Source organism: Cervus elaphus, chromosome 5 (genome assembly GCF_910594005.1).
Source record: "Cervus elaphus chromosome 5, mCerEla1.1, whole genome shotgun sequence".
In the NCBI taxonomy this organism is placed as follows: domain Eukaryota; kingdom Metazoa; phylum Chordata; class Mammalia; order Artiodactyla; family Cervidae; genus Cervus; species Cervus elaphus.
The window spans coordinates 56,855,992-56,872,093 of record NC_057819.1 but is presented as its reverse complement, the minus strand read 5'-3'; the positions used below and the strand labels follow the sequence as shown (position 1 = coordinate 56,872,093).

The following is a 16,102-nucleotide window of genomic DNA, read 5'->3' as shown; positions in this document are numbered from 1 at the left end:
CTGGTTAAATTCAACTCCTCACCTGCACACAGATGGCAAGAGAAAAAACAAAGCCATGCTGACTAGTATCATCTCAAGTGAACCTTTATGCCAATTAGCCACCACACTATATGTATTTCCATAGCTAAGTCCCTTTGCAAACTAAAAGATATCCACCCACCAAGAAGAAGGTTACAATAATTCTTTTTCCTGTCTTTAACATCGTCAATTATTCAGTCTTCCCACCAGCTTATCCCCAGAATCCGAACCCTTCATTGTCTGCCCCAACCTCCTCCACTGCTTCATTTCCCCACTTTTTCAGGCAGGGGCTGTGTAAAAGCACGAGCTGGAATCAAGACTGCCAGGAGAAATATCAATAACCTCAGACGTAAGAGTTGCCTACAGTCAGTGTTTCACATTTCTCTAGGTATTTTCTCTGGAATCCATTGCAGACATTAGGGTCCATCATTCCATGAAAACAGCTTGTCAGGTCATCTGTTTTTTACATGGCTAAAGCAAATGGTTGCCAGGATTTGCTTCAGGGTCTTAGCATTTTCTGCTCCCTTTGCGGCAATGCTGCTCCCACTAGTGAGTCACACGGCCCACTCCTTCAAGTCTTTAATGTTTATTCTCAGTGAGTCTTCTCTAGCTATAAAACTGCCTTGTTTTATTCTTCTTAGCTCTTTCTACCACATTACATAGTATATATTTCATACACATGTATGTATACGGTATATATAGGGTTTCCCTCATAGCTCAGTTGGCAAAGAAACTGCCTACAATGCAGGAGACCTCGGATTGATTCCTGAATCGGGAAGATTCGCTGGAGAAGGGATAGGCTACCCTCTCCGGTATTCTTGGGCTTCCCTTGTGGCTTGGCTGGTAAAGAATCCCTGCAATGCAGGAGACCTGGGTTAGATCCATCCCCTGGAAAAGGGAAAGGCTACCCACCCCAGTATTCTGGCCTAGAGAATTCCCCTTGTATAGACCATGGGGTCGCAAAGAGTCTGACACAACAATCTACTGTGTGTGTATATGCATTTATGTATTCTCTCTCTCTACATACAGGCAATATTTTTCCCTCTCCAACTACAAAGTACTCCATCATGAGTGTAGGAATTTTTGTTTGTTCATTCCAGTGGCTGGACCAGTGTCTACCACATAGTAGGAATGCAAACATTTCTATTGAATGAAATGAGAAAATGAATTTAAATATAGTAAAAAATTTTCCTACAGGTTATTACAACTTCAGGAGTCTTTGCAAGTTACCATTATAGTGACAGTTAAACAGTAAAGTATATTATTTTTAAAAATCACCCAAAATGAGACAAACATTGTATGTAACAGAGTTACACTAATGGATAGGTTCACTCTACCTCTTTATAACCTTTAGAAACTCATCTAAAGATCAGCATAAGAAAATAAGTGATTTACGAATTGCTACCAAAAAAGCTATCACTCTAGAAGAGACAATTCCCAAGAGACTGAAGATTCTTCAGCTATTAAAAATAATAAAACTAGAGATCATACAAATTATGGTGAATGAGCATGATTAATTCCCCTGCAGAGGATAAATCTCCATTGATTTATCAATGAAACTGTTTACAATAAGGTTTATTTCTGCCAAACTACTAAATTGTTTCAACTGCTGTTTCAAACCATTTAAAAAACCAAATGACTGTAGAGATGATTTTTATCAAATAAAACATACTAGAGATGGTTACAGAGAAGGCAATGGCAACCCACTCCAGTACTCTTGCCTGGAAAATCCCATGGATGGAGGAGCCTGGTGGGCTGCCGTCTATGGGGTCTCGCAGAGTCGTACATGACTGAAGTGAATTAGCAGCAGCAGCGGCAGCAGAGATGGTTAATAAGCTGATTTATATTTTAAAATGATAAATTATGATGCAGTTAAGAAAAATGAATACAGATTCTTTGTAGAACTGTTAATTAAGAGAGCAAACTGTAGACACTATTGTTAATTAAATTTCTATGTAAGTTTCAAGAATTGGGAAGAAGGATCCCCTCCTTTCTTTTTCAGTGAGAAAGATACAGTACAGGAAAGCTTGGAGGGGAAGACTGTAGTTACAGACGCCCTGAAACAGGGATCTGAAGCTATCTCAAATCTGAAAACTGGTGAAAACAGGTACTTATGACCTCTATCATCCTTCCAGCTGAGAGGAAAAAAGGAAGTGAGACATTTATAGAAAGCATTTGTAGTCTAATGAAAGAAACAGTCAGTCCCGTCCCACTCTTTGCGACCCCATGGACTGTAGCCTACTAGGCTCCTCTGTCCACGGGATTTCCCAGAAAAGAATACTGGAGTGGGTTGCCATTTCCTTCTTCAGGGGATCTTCCCGACCCTGGGATTGAATCAGCTGCTTTACCGTCTGAGCCACCAGGGAAGCAGTCTTAACCACTGGACCACCAAGGAATTCAGTTGGTAAAGGATCCGCCTGCAATGCAGGAAACCGTGGTTTGATTCCTGGGTTGGGAAGATCCTCTGGAGAAAGGAAAAAGCTACCCACTCCAGTAATCTGGCCTCAAGAAGCAGTCCATGGGGTCGCAAAGAGTCGGACAGGACCGAGCGACTTTTCACTTTGTAGTCTAAAGCCAAAATTATTTTAACACCCTGTGAAAGCATTTGAAAATGAATTATGCTTATGTCATGTGAAATATTCTAAAATTCTATGCTATCGCAGGTTGTTACATTTATAAAACGTGTAAGTTGGGAGTGGTGCACAACCCTGATTTCAGAGTCTTAAACTGAAGACAATCAGAAGGGACACTAAATTAATACCACTTTCTCCTTGCCCCATACCAGCAATTATATTAAATATTCTTCCTAAAAAAGTTCTTTTATAGGGGAGAAAAGGCTTTTAACTAAAACAAAAACAAACAACACTTTTTGGTTCAGATAGGACAAGTGTGTGTTAGTCGCTCAGTCGTGCTGGACTGCAGCTCACCAGTCTCCTCTGTCCATGAGATTTTCCAGGCAATGATACTGGAGTGGGTAGCCAAAGACAAGAGCCCTTGGTTAATACTGACAAAAACGAAGCATTATCGTCAAGTAGTTGACATAGAATGAATATTCTCTGAACCAGGGACAGAAGTACTGAGGACTACAAAACAGATGCTACTGTCATAAATGCAGTTAGCAGTTCTGTGGAAGAGAAAGCACCTCTCCCCCCAATAAAACCAAAAACAGTGTTTTGATAGTTATTTCTCTCTCTTACCGATTTTACCGTAAAAAATGAGAAAACGCGCTTAAGTAGTTTATGGGATGTGGGAATTGACTTTAGCCGTCGCGCCCACGATGCACGAACCACTGAAGGGGAAATAAAGGTACTTTCAGTGAAGACACAGAACCTGATCTCCAGGGTTTTAAGATATAATAAGAGGGAAATCGGAGCAATCACCAAGTGTCATAAAAACTCTCGCGAAATGCAAAACGCGTTCAACTGGGAGATTATTTGAGATCACCATGGTGACAGCAGAGTACAAACTGCTGTGAGGTAAATCCAGTGACATCTGGCCATCGTTTCTATAAAGACTGGGAGTGGACGAGGAGGATCCGACTTCTTGGCGGTAAGATGCCGTGACTCATTCCACAATCCCCAAACAGCGAAGAAAAGGCTTCCACCTGTGCCAGAAGAGCCGGGGCAGTAGGGGACGCTCTAAGTTATAAAGGCGGGTTTCATAGATTCAGTGTTAGGGGAGGCGCGGGGTCAAGGCGGGGAGTGGAGGCGGCGGGGACTGGACCACCGAGAGAATGGCACCTATATCCATTTCCGTGTCCCCTGACGGGGGTGGCGGGCCACAGCGGCCGAGAGTCGGGTCAGCCAGAGGCAAAGCGTTAGGCGCCCCCAGCGCTCGGCGGCACCCGCGCTCCGGCGGTTCCAGCTGTCTCGTCCAAACCGGCTGCCACGCGCCGCTGCCGCCGCCACCTGAGGCCTAACCAAAGGCTCGCGGAGAATGTCCCCACGGTGTTTAGACCGTGGCAAACTGCAGCTAAAGGCCAAACCCCTCCAGGCTATTCACGTACCTGGAGAAACAGATTCCCCTTGCGGAGGGGAACGCAGAGATCAAGTCAGCGCTTGGTTTTCACTTCTCAGCCACACAGCGTGTTCCTTGCGGCCACCGGCCAAAATGGCGGTGCCCAGCCGCCGCCTCACGCATGCCACAAGGACGTAATGCGCGTGCGCGCCAGGGCGCGCTAGGCGGAGCTGTGGAAAGAGGTAGGGAGAGGCGGCTGGGACTGACGTCATTGTACTGCGACCTCAGTGACGTCTCTGGGGAAGCTAGGCGGGCCTGGGAAGCCGAGTGGGAGTGGCGCGGAGCTGCGGCGGATCCCGAAAAGCTGAGTGGCGGTAAGCAGAGTTCGCGAGCTGTAAGTGCGTGGGCTTTCCCGGACGGAGAGAGTGGTTCTAGCTTAAGCGAACACCTTCTCTTCTCCATTGTCAGCCTTCTTTTACGCCATTTCCTCAAGGCCGGTGGGTCAGAAATGGATCCTTAGAGGTTGCCCATTCTAGTACTTCTGGCAGAGGTGTCCAGCAGAACCGACAGAGTCTGCACCAGACACTGCTCGCGGTGGCATTCTCTCCTTGTCCTTAGCTCCTGAACGGAATGACCAGGAACCCATTCTCCTTCGAGCTTCGTGTTTTTTCCACTTGTGGCGTTCAGTACCAAGTTCGGCAGTTGAATTCTGCTCCAAAATAGAGATGGGCCTTTGGGGGGCACAGTTTGACATTTTTGGACATTTGAAGATGTGACCGTAGGTTTAATTGCCTCATCTTAGATCTTACTTAACTTGCAGGTGGCAGTACTTTAGTTTATTATTGAACCTATCCATTCATCCATGTACTCATTCAGAAAACTGCTAATGGATCATTTAAGCCTCAGTCCTTTCCAGTCTGTAGTTCAGTGTCTGGTATTATTTAAAGAGTGTCGAGTGTGAAGAGTTAGAGAACAACAGATCTGACAGGAGGTGGATATCAAGGAGACAGTATACAGACCTTCTGGGCCAGGTTCATAATAGCATGTATGCATAACGATGTTTAGTAGTTGTAACTGCATTGCTGAAGCAATTTTACATGTTGTTCACTATCCAAGAGGTGTTTTTTTTTTTAATCACACTTGGACACACTTAGCAAGATTAACTAACAAAAGATGTGAAAGATGAAGTAGACGTCTGGTTTAGAATAGGCCGGTTACTCACTTCTAGACATTAAAGGCATTCTTCTGACTTTATGTTCTATAGTAACAGCACATGTAATTGGAATTTTTGACAATTAATGAAGAGATGTGATTTTTCTCTGCATCACTTAATGGATTATTTAAGATACAGACCAATATTTACATATTCCTGGATTAATATTTCAGTCTGACTTTTTTAGGTAAAAAACTTCATTTGAATTGGAATTTTTGCTCATAGAGGTATAGAACTGCATAGCATTATACAGTTATATATCAACCCCTTTGGCAGGAAAGGGGAAAGCCCAGACCCCTCAAAAGTATAGACTAGTTGAAGGCGAACCTTGAGTTGACATCCTGATCCTATGGCCTTTTGACTACTATATTCTGCTGCTTTGCACAACTTGTAAGTCATAATATGTTACACTGTGGAAACCAAACTGAATTCTCAAGTGTTTTAAATTGCAGTGGTTATGTCAACTGCTGTTGAAAATAGATGGTTACTATCCAGGTTACATTAGTGATACCCTGGCTGTTAAACTTTTAACATCTGTAGAAAGATGCTCAGGTCCTGGTGTAATGTGAATATTCTTTTTTTCTACATAGAATATTTTAAAAATGACCACACCAAACAAGACACCTCCTGGTGCTGACCCTAAGCAGTTGGAAAGGACTGGAACAGTACGGGAAATTGGGTCACAAGCTGTTTGGTCACTCTCATCTTGCAAACCAGGTAAAACAAAACAAAAAGAAACTGTGTTAACTACTGAAAGTTTCCTTGTACACTGGACTGACTTTAATATTCGTTTTGTTCAGGTGTGTGTGTGTATGTGAGTCACTCAGTTGTGTTTGACTCTTGGCGACCCTTAGCTCGCCAGACTTCTCTGTCCATGGAATTCTCCAGGCAAGAATACTGGAGTGGATTGCTATCCCCTTCTCCAGAGCATCTTCCTAATCCAGGAATTGAACCCAAGTCAACCGCATTAAATGTAGATTCTTTACCATCTTAGCCACCAGGGAAGCCCTTTGTTCAGAGGCTTTATTTATGTATTTTTTTACATGAGCTAAACACTTTAATTAAAATTCAGAGATTGTCAGAATGGATAAAAATCATTTCAACTATATGTTGATTACAGGAGATACAGTTTAATGTAAGGAAACCAATAGATAAAACTAAAAGGAAAAGTCATTTCCTACAAACAGAAGTGTAAGATAGGTGGTACAGATTTTTAATATCGAATAAAGTAGACATCAAGCAAACAAATTAACAGATAAAGAGGAACACTTGATAAAAAGATTAGTTCATTAAGAATATAAAACAATCATAAATGTGTACATATTCAATAATTTCAAAATACATGAAATAGAGAAATGGAAATATCAGCAATTATCATTAGAGATTTTCTTTTCTCAGTAGTTGATAGAATACTTGTTAAATTTGGGACAGATAAAGATGGGAACAACACCTTGACCTAACACTGTCAGAATACTACGTGCAACATCTGCAGAAGGCATGTTCATTCCTGGTGCATGTAGGACTTCCACCAAAATACACTATTTGCTAGGACATACGTTTCAAGATTGAAATATTACTTGCTATGTTCTCCAACCATGATTAGAGAAAAATAGCAGTTACTTACACTCATAGTACATAATAAGACAGCATGCTCGGTTGCTTCAGTCATGTCCGAATCTTTGTGACCCCATGGCCCATAGCCTGCCAAGCTTCTCTGTCCATGGCATTTTCCCAGCAAGAATACTGGGAGTGGGGTGCCATTTCCTCCTCCAGGGGATCTTCCTGACCCAGGATTGAACCAGCATTTCCTGCATCTCCTGCATTGCAGGAATTTTAAAATCTAATTGGATTTTCATTTGTTATATATCTCTTTGTAATTGCTTTACTAGTATCCACTTCAGTTTAACTGCACATGTTATAAGGTCTCTTTATCCTCCCCTCTTTTTGCTATGATTCAGTTATTTGGTTAGCATTTTTTTGACCATTTCTCTGGATGGGATAAATGAATGATACATTTTTTGAGTGATTATATATCCCCAAATAAATTTATTGTACTCTTGGTTGGGATAGAACTCTCTTTTTTTTTTCCCCAATGTGATAAAGTACATTTTTTTTTTCTATTTTGAGAAAGGTCACTTCAGACTTTCACTAGGATGAAGTTGGATTAATTCTTCCCATTTAATGTGTAGTATTCAAGCTAGAACTCACATCACCAGGGACTGAAAATTTCTTTATGGACTTAACACTGCATCCTTTTCCTGGACCTAAAGCAAGATAAATATGTAGTGCTTCACAAATTTGCGTGTCATCCTTATACAGGGGCCATGCTAATCTTCTGGCTATCATTCCAATTTTAGTATATGTGCTGTCAAAGCAAGCACTGGGATAGAATTCTTGAGTGGCAATCCTTTTCTCAAAAAGTTGTGCATGCTAGTTTATCATTTCCTTTTATCATGTCACAAGTAAGAAGGTGTATATCTGTCTGTCTTACTTGCTAAGTAACTTGTTCGTTCTTTCTTTCTTTCTATTGATTCTTAGAGTTCAAGACTTTTGCCAGGATACATGTGTATCTTTTCTCATCCATATAGCCTGTAATATGATAGGCATTTTCAATCTGTAAACTCAAGCTCAGAGAAAGTTTTTTAGCTTAAGAAATTTAAACGATAATGTTATTGATTCAGTAGTCATTTTTCTCTCAGAAAGCTCTACTATTTACACATTAAGACTCCTGAAACCATCTTCCCAACCCAGCCCCTTCTGTTTCCCCTTAGGATTCTTTTCTCTCTCTTTTTATGAGTAATTTGAGGTATAATTTACTTAAGAAAAGCTCACCCTTTTTGTATGTATAGTTATATGAATTTTAACCAGCATGTCACAAATCAAAGCACCATCACAATTAAATACAGGTCATTTTCATCGTGTAAAGAAATTTCCTTGTCTCTTTGTGGTCAGTCTTTTGCCCCGTCCCCTACCACTGACAGCTTGATCTGTTTTGTGTCTCTTTGGTTTTTACCTTTCTCAGAATGCTATATAAATGTAACCATATTTTATGTAGCTTTTGAGGTCTTAACTTCTTTCACTTAGTATAGTACATTTGTGATTTTTCCTTTTGGAGTTGGTTCCTTTTTATTGCTGATTACTATTCCACCGTATGGATGTATCCCAGTTTGTTACCTATTCACCAGTTAATGGACCTTTAGGTTTGTGGTAGTCAGCTTCCCAAGTGGTACCAGTGATTCCTGTTTGCTGGTTTTCATGCCCTTTTGATGACCTCTCCCACATTGTGTCAGGGTGAGTCTCTGGGACCCGGAGAACATGGCAGACATGATGGTATGTGATTTCTGAGACTAGATCATAAAAGACATCAGGGCTCTGCCACACTCTTGTTTGGATCACATAGTCTAGGGGAGACTAGCTCCCATTTTGTGAGGAAACAAGGGGATCCGTGGAGAGGTTGAGATGGCGAGAAACATGGCCCTCTGACAACAGCCAGTGGCGAGCTGGGGCCTCTTGGCAACAGTCATATGATTAAGCCACCTTAGAATGGATCCTCCAGCCACTGGATAATCAAACTGGTCCCAAATTCCTGTCTCATAGAAATTGTGAAATAATGCATGTTTGGTGTTTGAAGGTGCTAAGTTAACTAAGATAAGGTTGTTTCCAATATTTAGTGATTATGGAGGAAGCTACCATAAGCATTTATGTCCAGGTTTTTGTGTAGACATATATTTTTATTTTTCTTGAGTAGATACTTAGGAGTAGAATAGCTGGGTTCATTTATTTTTATTTCTTCTTTCCAGTCTATACCTTTTATTTCCTTCTCTTGTCTTATTGCATTAGCTAAGACTTTGAATATGATGTCACATAGAAGTGGCAAAAAGGATTGTTGTTGTTTAGTTGCAAGTCGTGTCCGACTCTTTTTTTGTAGTCCAATGGACTGTAGCCCCCTAGGCTTCTCTGTCCATGGGATTTTCCAGGCAAGAATACTGGAGTTGCCATTTCTTTCTCCAAGGGATCTACCTGACCCGGGGATTGAACCTGTGTCTTCTGCATTTAGAGGTGGACCTTCTACTGCTGAGCCACCAGGGAAGCCCCAAATATGGTGTTAGCTGTTGTTTCTTGTGGATATATAAAGCTGAGGAAGTCTACCTAATTTCTGTAGATGTGCTGATAGAGTTTTGTTTTGAATGAGTGTTGAATTTGTCAGATGCTTTCTCAACATCTATTAGTATGATAATATGTTTTTTCTCATTTAGCCTGTTGTTTTGATGGATTATATTAATTTTAGAACATTGAACCAACTTTGCATACCTGGATTAAATTCTAATTGATTATGGTGAATAATTTTTTATACATACATTCGATTTGCTAATATTTTCTTGAGAATTTTTGCATCTGTGTTCATGAGAGATATTATTCTTTAATTTTCCTTTCTTGTAGTGTCTTTGTCTGGTTTTATTATTACAGTAATGCTACCCTTACGGAATCAGTCAGAAAGTATTCCCCCTGCTTCTCTTTTCTGAAAGAAATTTTGGACACTCGGTATTATTTCTTCCTTAAATGTTTGACAGAAGTCACCAGTGAAACCATTTAGGCCTAGTGATTTCTTTGGAAGGTTATTAATTTTTGATTCAATTTTTATAATAGATAACGGCTTATTCAAATTACCTGTTCCTTGTGTGAGTTTTGCTGGATTGTGTCTTTCAAGGAATTGGTCCATTTTATTTATCAAGTTTGTGGTTGGAGCTCCTTATAATACTCTTTTATTACCCTTTTATCCATGGGATCAACAGTGATGGCCCCTCTTTTGTTTCTTGTATTAGTAATTTATGTCTTCTTTCTTTTTTTCTTGTTTAGCCTGGTTAGAGGTTTATTGATTTTATTGAGCTTTTCAAAGAACCAACTTTGCAGTATTGGTGATTTTTCTCTCTTAATTTCCTGTTTTTATTTCTTTCTCCTGCTTATTTTGAATTTAATTTGCTCCTCTTTTTCTAGTTTTCTAAGGTGAACACTTAAATTATTGATCTTAGAGCTTTCTTCTGTTCTAATATATATATATTTCATGCTATAAACGCAGTAAACTTCAGAAAGCACTGCTTTCTGTTATTGATTTTTAATTTAATTTTGTTGTGGTCTGGGAGTACAATTTGTATGATTTTTGTTTGTTTGAATCTTTCTATGTGTGTTTTATAGCCCAAAATGTCGTCCATTTTGGTTAATGTTACACATAAACTTGAGAATAACCATGTATTCTGCTGTCATTGGATGAAATAATCTCTAAATATCAAATTAATATAGCTGATTAATGGTGCTGGTTCAGTTCAATCATACATTGACTGATTTTTCTGCCTGATGGATAAAGGCTTAAGATTGAGAGGCTAAAATTCCTTTAAGGTCCTTGTTTTTGTCTCCCTTGTTATCTTTCAATTTCTCTGCTGCTACTACTGCTAAGTCACTTCAGTCGTGTCCAACTCTGCGTGATCCCATAGATGGCAGCCCACCAGGCTCCCCCGTCCCTGGGATTCTCCAGGTAAGAACACTGGAGTGGGTTGCCATTTCCTTCTCCAATGCATGAAAGTGAAAAATGAAAGTGAAGTTGCTCAGTTGTGTCTGACTCTTGGTGACCCCATGGACTGCAGCCTACCAGGCTCCTCCGTCCATGGGATTTTCCAGGCAAGAGTACTGGAGTGGGGTGCCATTGCCCTCTCTAGAGACTCCTTAAATGGCATCTAAGCTTGCAGGTCTTTGAATTTAGCCTACTGATACTGTATTGGAGTCCTGTTGATATGGTGTTGTTATGGGGAGAATGGAAGTGTTCTGTAATCCTATGCATTAGATCTCAGTCTTTTAGTGGGCCTGTGTCCATGCCTGTGATCTTCACAGGTGCTTCTCCCCTTTTCTTACCCCACTTAGGTGAGACAAGGCTAGAGCAGGGTGTAGTCAGGTGTTTTCCTTTCCCTGTGTCAGCTGTGCTGTACTGTGTTTAGTTGCTCAGTTGTGTCTGACTCTTTGCGACCCCATGGACTGCAGCTCTCCAGGCTCCTCTGTCCATGGGATTCTCCAGGCAAGAATACTGGAGTAGGGTGCCATGCCGTCTTCCAGGGGATCTTCCCAACCCAGGGATCAAACCCAGGTTTCCTGCGTTGCAGGCGAATTCTTCACTGTCTGAGCTGCCAGGGAAGCCCCCTGTGTCAGGCTGTGGTGAAAAAAGAACAGCAACAAAAAAAACATACCGGTTAGGCTCTGTTAAAACAGTTTTCCTTTAATTCAGGCCTTTGTTATGGGAAGGAGAATGCTTTTGGTGTGATTCACAATGATCACCTTCCTCCTCTATCTGCAGGAGTCACCGGAGAATTTTCTCTGATCTTTACCATAAAGAGAAACTGATGGGGCTCCTAGAGGTAAAATTCCTGAAGATGTGGAGTGCTCTCTAAGGCTGGGCATCCAGGTGTTCTTACGCTCTCCAGCTAGTCTGTACTCAGTCTCCAGCAGTTAGCCAATTGGTAATTACTCTTAAGTTTTCCCTGTTGTTGAGTTTCCTACCAGTTGCTAACTCCAGTGGTAGTTTCTGCTCCTGGTAAGATGTGAGTCTCTGTTTTCTGTTTCTTCAGTTTTCTGAGTGGTGGTTTGCCTTGTGGCCTCTGTTGGACCTAAATAATTATTGGTTTTCAGTTCAGTTCAGTCCAGTCGCTCAGTTGTGTCTGACTCTTTGCGACCCCATGGACTGCAGCACGCCAGGCCTCCTGTACATCGCCAACTCCCGGAGTCCACCTAAACCCATGTCCATTGAGTCTGTGATGCCATCCAACTATCTCATCCTCTGTTGTCCCCTTCTCCTCCTGCCTTCAATCTTTCCCAGCATCAGGGTCTTTTCAAATGAGTCAGCTCTTTGCATTAGGTGGCCAAAGTATTGGAGTTTCAGCTTCAGCATCAGTCCTTCCAATGAATATTCAGGACTGTTTTCCTTTGGGATAGACTAGTTTGATCTCCTTGCAGTCCAAGGGACTCTCAAGAGTCTTCTCCAACACCATAGTTCAAAAGCATCAATTCTTCAGTGCTCAGCTTTCTTCACAGTCCAACTCTCACATCCATACATGACTACTGGAAAAACCATAGCTTTGACTAGACGGACCTCTGTCGGCAAAATAGTGTCTCTGCTTTTTAGTATGCTGTCTAGGTTGGTCATAGCTTTTCTTCCAAGGAGCAAGCATCTTTTAATTTCATGGCTGCAGTCACTATCTGCAGTGATTTTGGAGGCCCTCCCCCCTAAATAATTTCTTTCTGTTTCCATTGTTCCCCCATCTATTTGCCATGAAGTGATCCAACCATTTGCCGTGATCTTAGCTTTTTGAATGTTGAATTTTTTGAATGTTCAGTTAATCCAGCTTTTTTATTTTTGTTGTTGTGAGTGAGAATAACATTGTCCGTGCTCTTTACAAGTCAGGCTCTTCAATAAATGCTGGAGAGGGTGTGGAGAAAAGGGAACCCTCTTACACTGTTGGTGGGAATGCAAACTAGTACAGCCACTTTGGAGAACAGTGTGGAGATTCCTTAAAAAACTGGAAATAGAACTGCCATATGACCCAGCAATCCCACTCCTGGGCATACACACCGAGGAAACCAGATCTGAAAGAGACACGTGTACCCCAATGTTCATCTCAGCACTGTTTATAATAGCCAGGACATGGAAGCAACCTAGATGCCCATCAGCAGACGAATGGATAAGGAAGCTGTGGTACATATACACCATGGAATATTACTCAGCCATTAAAAAGAATTCATTTGAATCAGTTCTAATGAGATGGATGAAACTGGAGCCCATTATACAGAGTGAAGTGAGCCAGAAAGATAAAGACCAGTACAGTATACTAACACATATATATGGAATTTAGAAAGATGGTAACGATAACCCTATATGCAAAACAGAAAAAGAGACACAGATGAACAGAACAGACTTTTAGACTCTGTGGGAGAAGGCGAGGGTGGGATGTTCTGAGAGAATATAGCACTGAAACAAGTATACTATCAAGGGTGAAACAGATCAGCAGCCCAGGTTGGATGCATGAGACAAGTGCTCAGGGCTGGTGCACTGGGAAGACCCAGAGGGATGGGATGGAGAGGGCGGTGGGAGGGGTGATGGGGATGGGGAACACATGTAAATCCATGGCTGATTCATGTCAATGTATGGCAAAAACCACTACAATATTGTAAAGTAATTAGCCTCCAACTAATAAAAATAAATGAAAAAAAAAAAGAAAAAAAACAAATCAGGCTCTTTTTCCTTTTCCTTTTAAATTCTGTGTCTCTTTTTATTTGAAGTGGATTTAATATAGACGGTTTTTTTTAAAATCCAGCCTGACATTCTTTGTCTTATAACTGAGTGTTTAGATCATTTACACCTAATATACCTATTGGTGAAATTAGATTTAAAACTACTGTCTTGAAATTGGGGGATTTGTCCATTTTTTCCCCTCCTTTTTAACCTGATTTTGGATAAATTCAGTATTTTTTGTGACTCTCTTATCTTTCAACTGACCCATAAGTTGTACCTCCTTTTTGAAATTTTTTGAGGGACTGCCCTAGGATTTCACTGTATATCTTTGTCACAGTTTACCTTCAAGTAATATACTACTGCTATAGATAAGGCATACAAATCCTTTAACAATGTACTTCCAATTTCTCTCTCCTATCCTTTATGCTATTTTGACATACATTTTATTTTTTGCATATTTAAAACCTTCAGGATACCTTGATGCTATTTTTCTTTTAAAAGATCAATTATGTTTTGGAGTGATTTAAAAACAAAACCTTTTACGTTTAACTTTTTCAATTTTGGGAACTTTTTCTTTCTTTGAATAGATCCAGGTTTCTGTCTGATATCATATTCTTCCTGCCTGAAGAACTCTCTTTACAGTTTTTATATTGCAGGTCTGCTAGCAGTGTTTGGTTGAAAACATTTTCATTTTGCTTTTTATTACTGTGGTATATTTTCCTTGCATGAAATTCTAGGTTAGCATCTCTATGTCTTAGAGATATTCTGTCTCTGGATTATGTAGTTTCTAAAGAAAAGTCTGCTCTAGTCAATGTGGCTTTTTTCCCCCACCTTCTTTTAAGATTTTATCTTTAATATTTAACAGTAAAGATATGAAGTGTGTGAGTGTGTGTGGGTGGGTGTGTGTGTGTGTTTAATCCTGCTTGACATTCATTGAGATTCTTGGATCTTCTGGTTTGATGTCCTGCATTATTTTGAAAATTCACTGCCATTATTTCTTGTAGTTTTTCTTTTGCCCCATCCTCATCTTTCTGGGAATCTAATTATACATATGCTTTTGTTGTTGTTCAGTTACTCAGTTGTATACAGCTGTTTACAACCCCATGGATTGCAGCTCACCAGGCTTCACTGTCCTTCACTATCTCCCGCAGTTAGCTCAGACTCATGTCCATTGAGTCGATGATGCCATCCAACCATCTTATCTTCTATCACCCCCTTCTTCTTCTGCCCTCAAATCTTTCCCAGCATCAGGGTCTTTTTCAGTGAGTTGACTTTTTGCATCAGGTGGCCAAAGTGTTGGAGCCTCACCAACAGTCCTTCCAATAAATATTCAGAGTTGACTTCCTTTAGGATTGACTAGTTTGATCTCCTTACTGTCCAAGGGACTCTCAAGAGTCTTCTCCAGCCCAACAGTTTGAAAACATCAACTTTTTGGTGCTCAGCCTTCTTTATGGTCCAACTCTCACATCCATACATGACTTCTGGAAAAACCATAGCTTTGATTAGACAGTACTTTTGTCGGCAAAGTGATGTCTCTACTTTTTAAGACGCTGTCTAGGTTTATCATAGCTTTCCTTACAAGGAGCAATCATCTTTTAATTTCATGGCTGCAGTCACCGTCCACAGTGATTTTGGAGCCAAGAAAATAAAGTCTATTACTGATTCCATTGTTTCCCCATCTGATGGGACTAGATGCCATGATCTTAGTTTTTTTGAATGTTGAGTTCTAAAGCAGCAGAGTGTTTAATTTTGGTAAACTATTTGGTATTTGTCCCTTTGCTTTAGGTGCTCTATTCCCCCCCTTTTTTTGTCTTCTTAGTGTTTTGCTTTGCGTTTTTTAATTGGTCTAGCTTCAAGTCTACTACTTCTTTCTTTGATTTTATTGAATCTACTAGTGATTCTAAGGAATCGTTCATCTCTGCTATGTTTTTTATTTATAGCTTTTTCATTTGACTCTTAAAGGAGTCTTTCCTTTGTTGAAATTCCCTGTTTCTTTGTTTCATCTACCTTTTCCTCTAAATTCGTTAACATATTAATCATAGCTATTTAAAGTCCCTGTTTGTTAATTTAAACATCTGGTTCGTCTGAGTCTATCCCTGGTGATTGCTTCATCTTTGGATAATACTTGTGTCTCTTGTTTGTTTGTGTCTTTCTCTCAAATGTGCTGTGCCAAGTCATGTCCAGCTTCAGTCGTGTCTGACTCTGTGACCCCATGGACTGTAGCCCGCCAGGCTCCTCTCTCCATGGGATTCTCCAGGCAAGAATACCGGAGTGGGTTGCTGTGCCCTTCTCCAAGGTATCTTCCTGACCCAGGGATTGAACGCTCATCTCTTAAGTGTCCTATATTGGCAGGCGGGTTCTTTACCGCTAGCACCACCTGGGAAGTCTGTCGTAAATGCTTACTGAATGCTAAACTGTGGAAAATTCTGAAAGAGATGGGAATACCAGACCATCTGACCTGCTTCTTGAGAAATCTGTATGCAGGTCAGGAAGTAACAGTTAGAACTGGACATGGAACGACAGACTGGTTCCAAATAGGAAAAGGAGTACGTCAAGGCTGTATATTGTCACCCTGCTTGTTTAACTTATGTGCAGAGTACATCATGAGAAGCACTGGGCTGGATGAAGCACAGTCTGGAATC

The 16,102-nt window shown here is 40.7% G+C and overlaps 2 protein-coding genes and 1 non-coding gene across 7 annotated transcripts in view; 1 reads left to right on the top strand and 2 right to left on the bottom strand.

Moving 5' to 3' along the window:
* Nucleotides 1–4,165, bottom strand: part of ABCE1 (ATP binding cassette subfamily E member 1) — a 29,703-nt gene extending 25,538 nt beyond the window's left edge. The window contains exon 1 of the mRNA XM_043902525.1: nt 4,025–4,165. The gene's annotated coding sequence lies outside the window, so the exon portion shown is untranslated. The remainder of the gene's footprint in view (nt 1–4,024) is intronic.
* Nucleotides 4,106–16,102, top strand: part of ANAPC10 (anaphase promoting complex subunit 10) — a 211,975-nt gene continuing 199,978 nt past the window's right edge. The window contains exons 1-2 of one of the 5 annotated variants that reach the window (XM_043902526.1): nt 4,106–4,369; nt 5,779–5,905. In XM_043902526.1, the coding sequence (XP_043758461.1) occupies nt 4,157–4,369; nt 5,779–5,905 (340 nt within the window). In that variant the 5' untranslated portion in view covers nt 4,106–4,156. The remainder of the gene's footprint in view (nt 4,370–5,778; nt 5,906–16,102) is intronic. The other 4 variants (XM_043902529.1, XM_043902527.1, XM_043902528.1 and 1 more) reach the window with 4 other exon arrangements.
* LOC122695811 lies at nt 7,463–7,569 on the bottom strand. Its single transcript, XR_006341562.1, has one exon. It is a non-coding gene; the product is annotated as a U6 spliceosomal RNA (small nuclear RNA).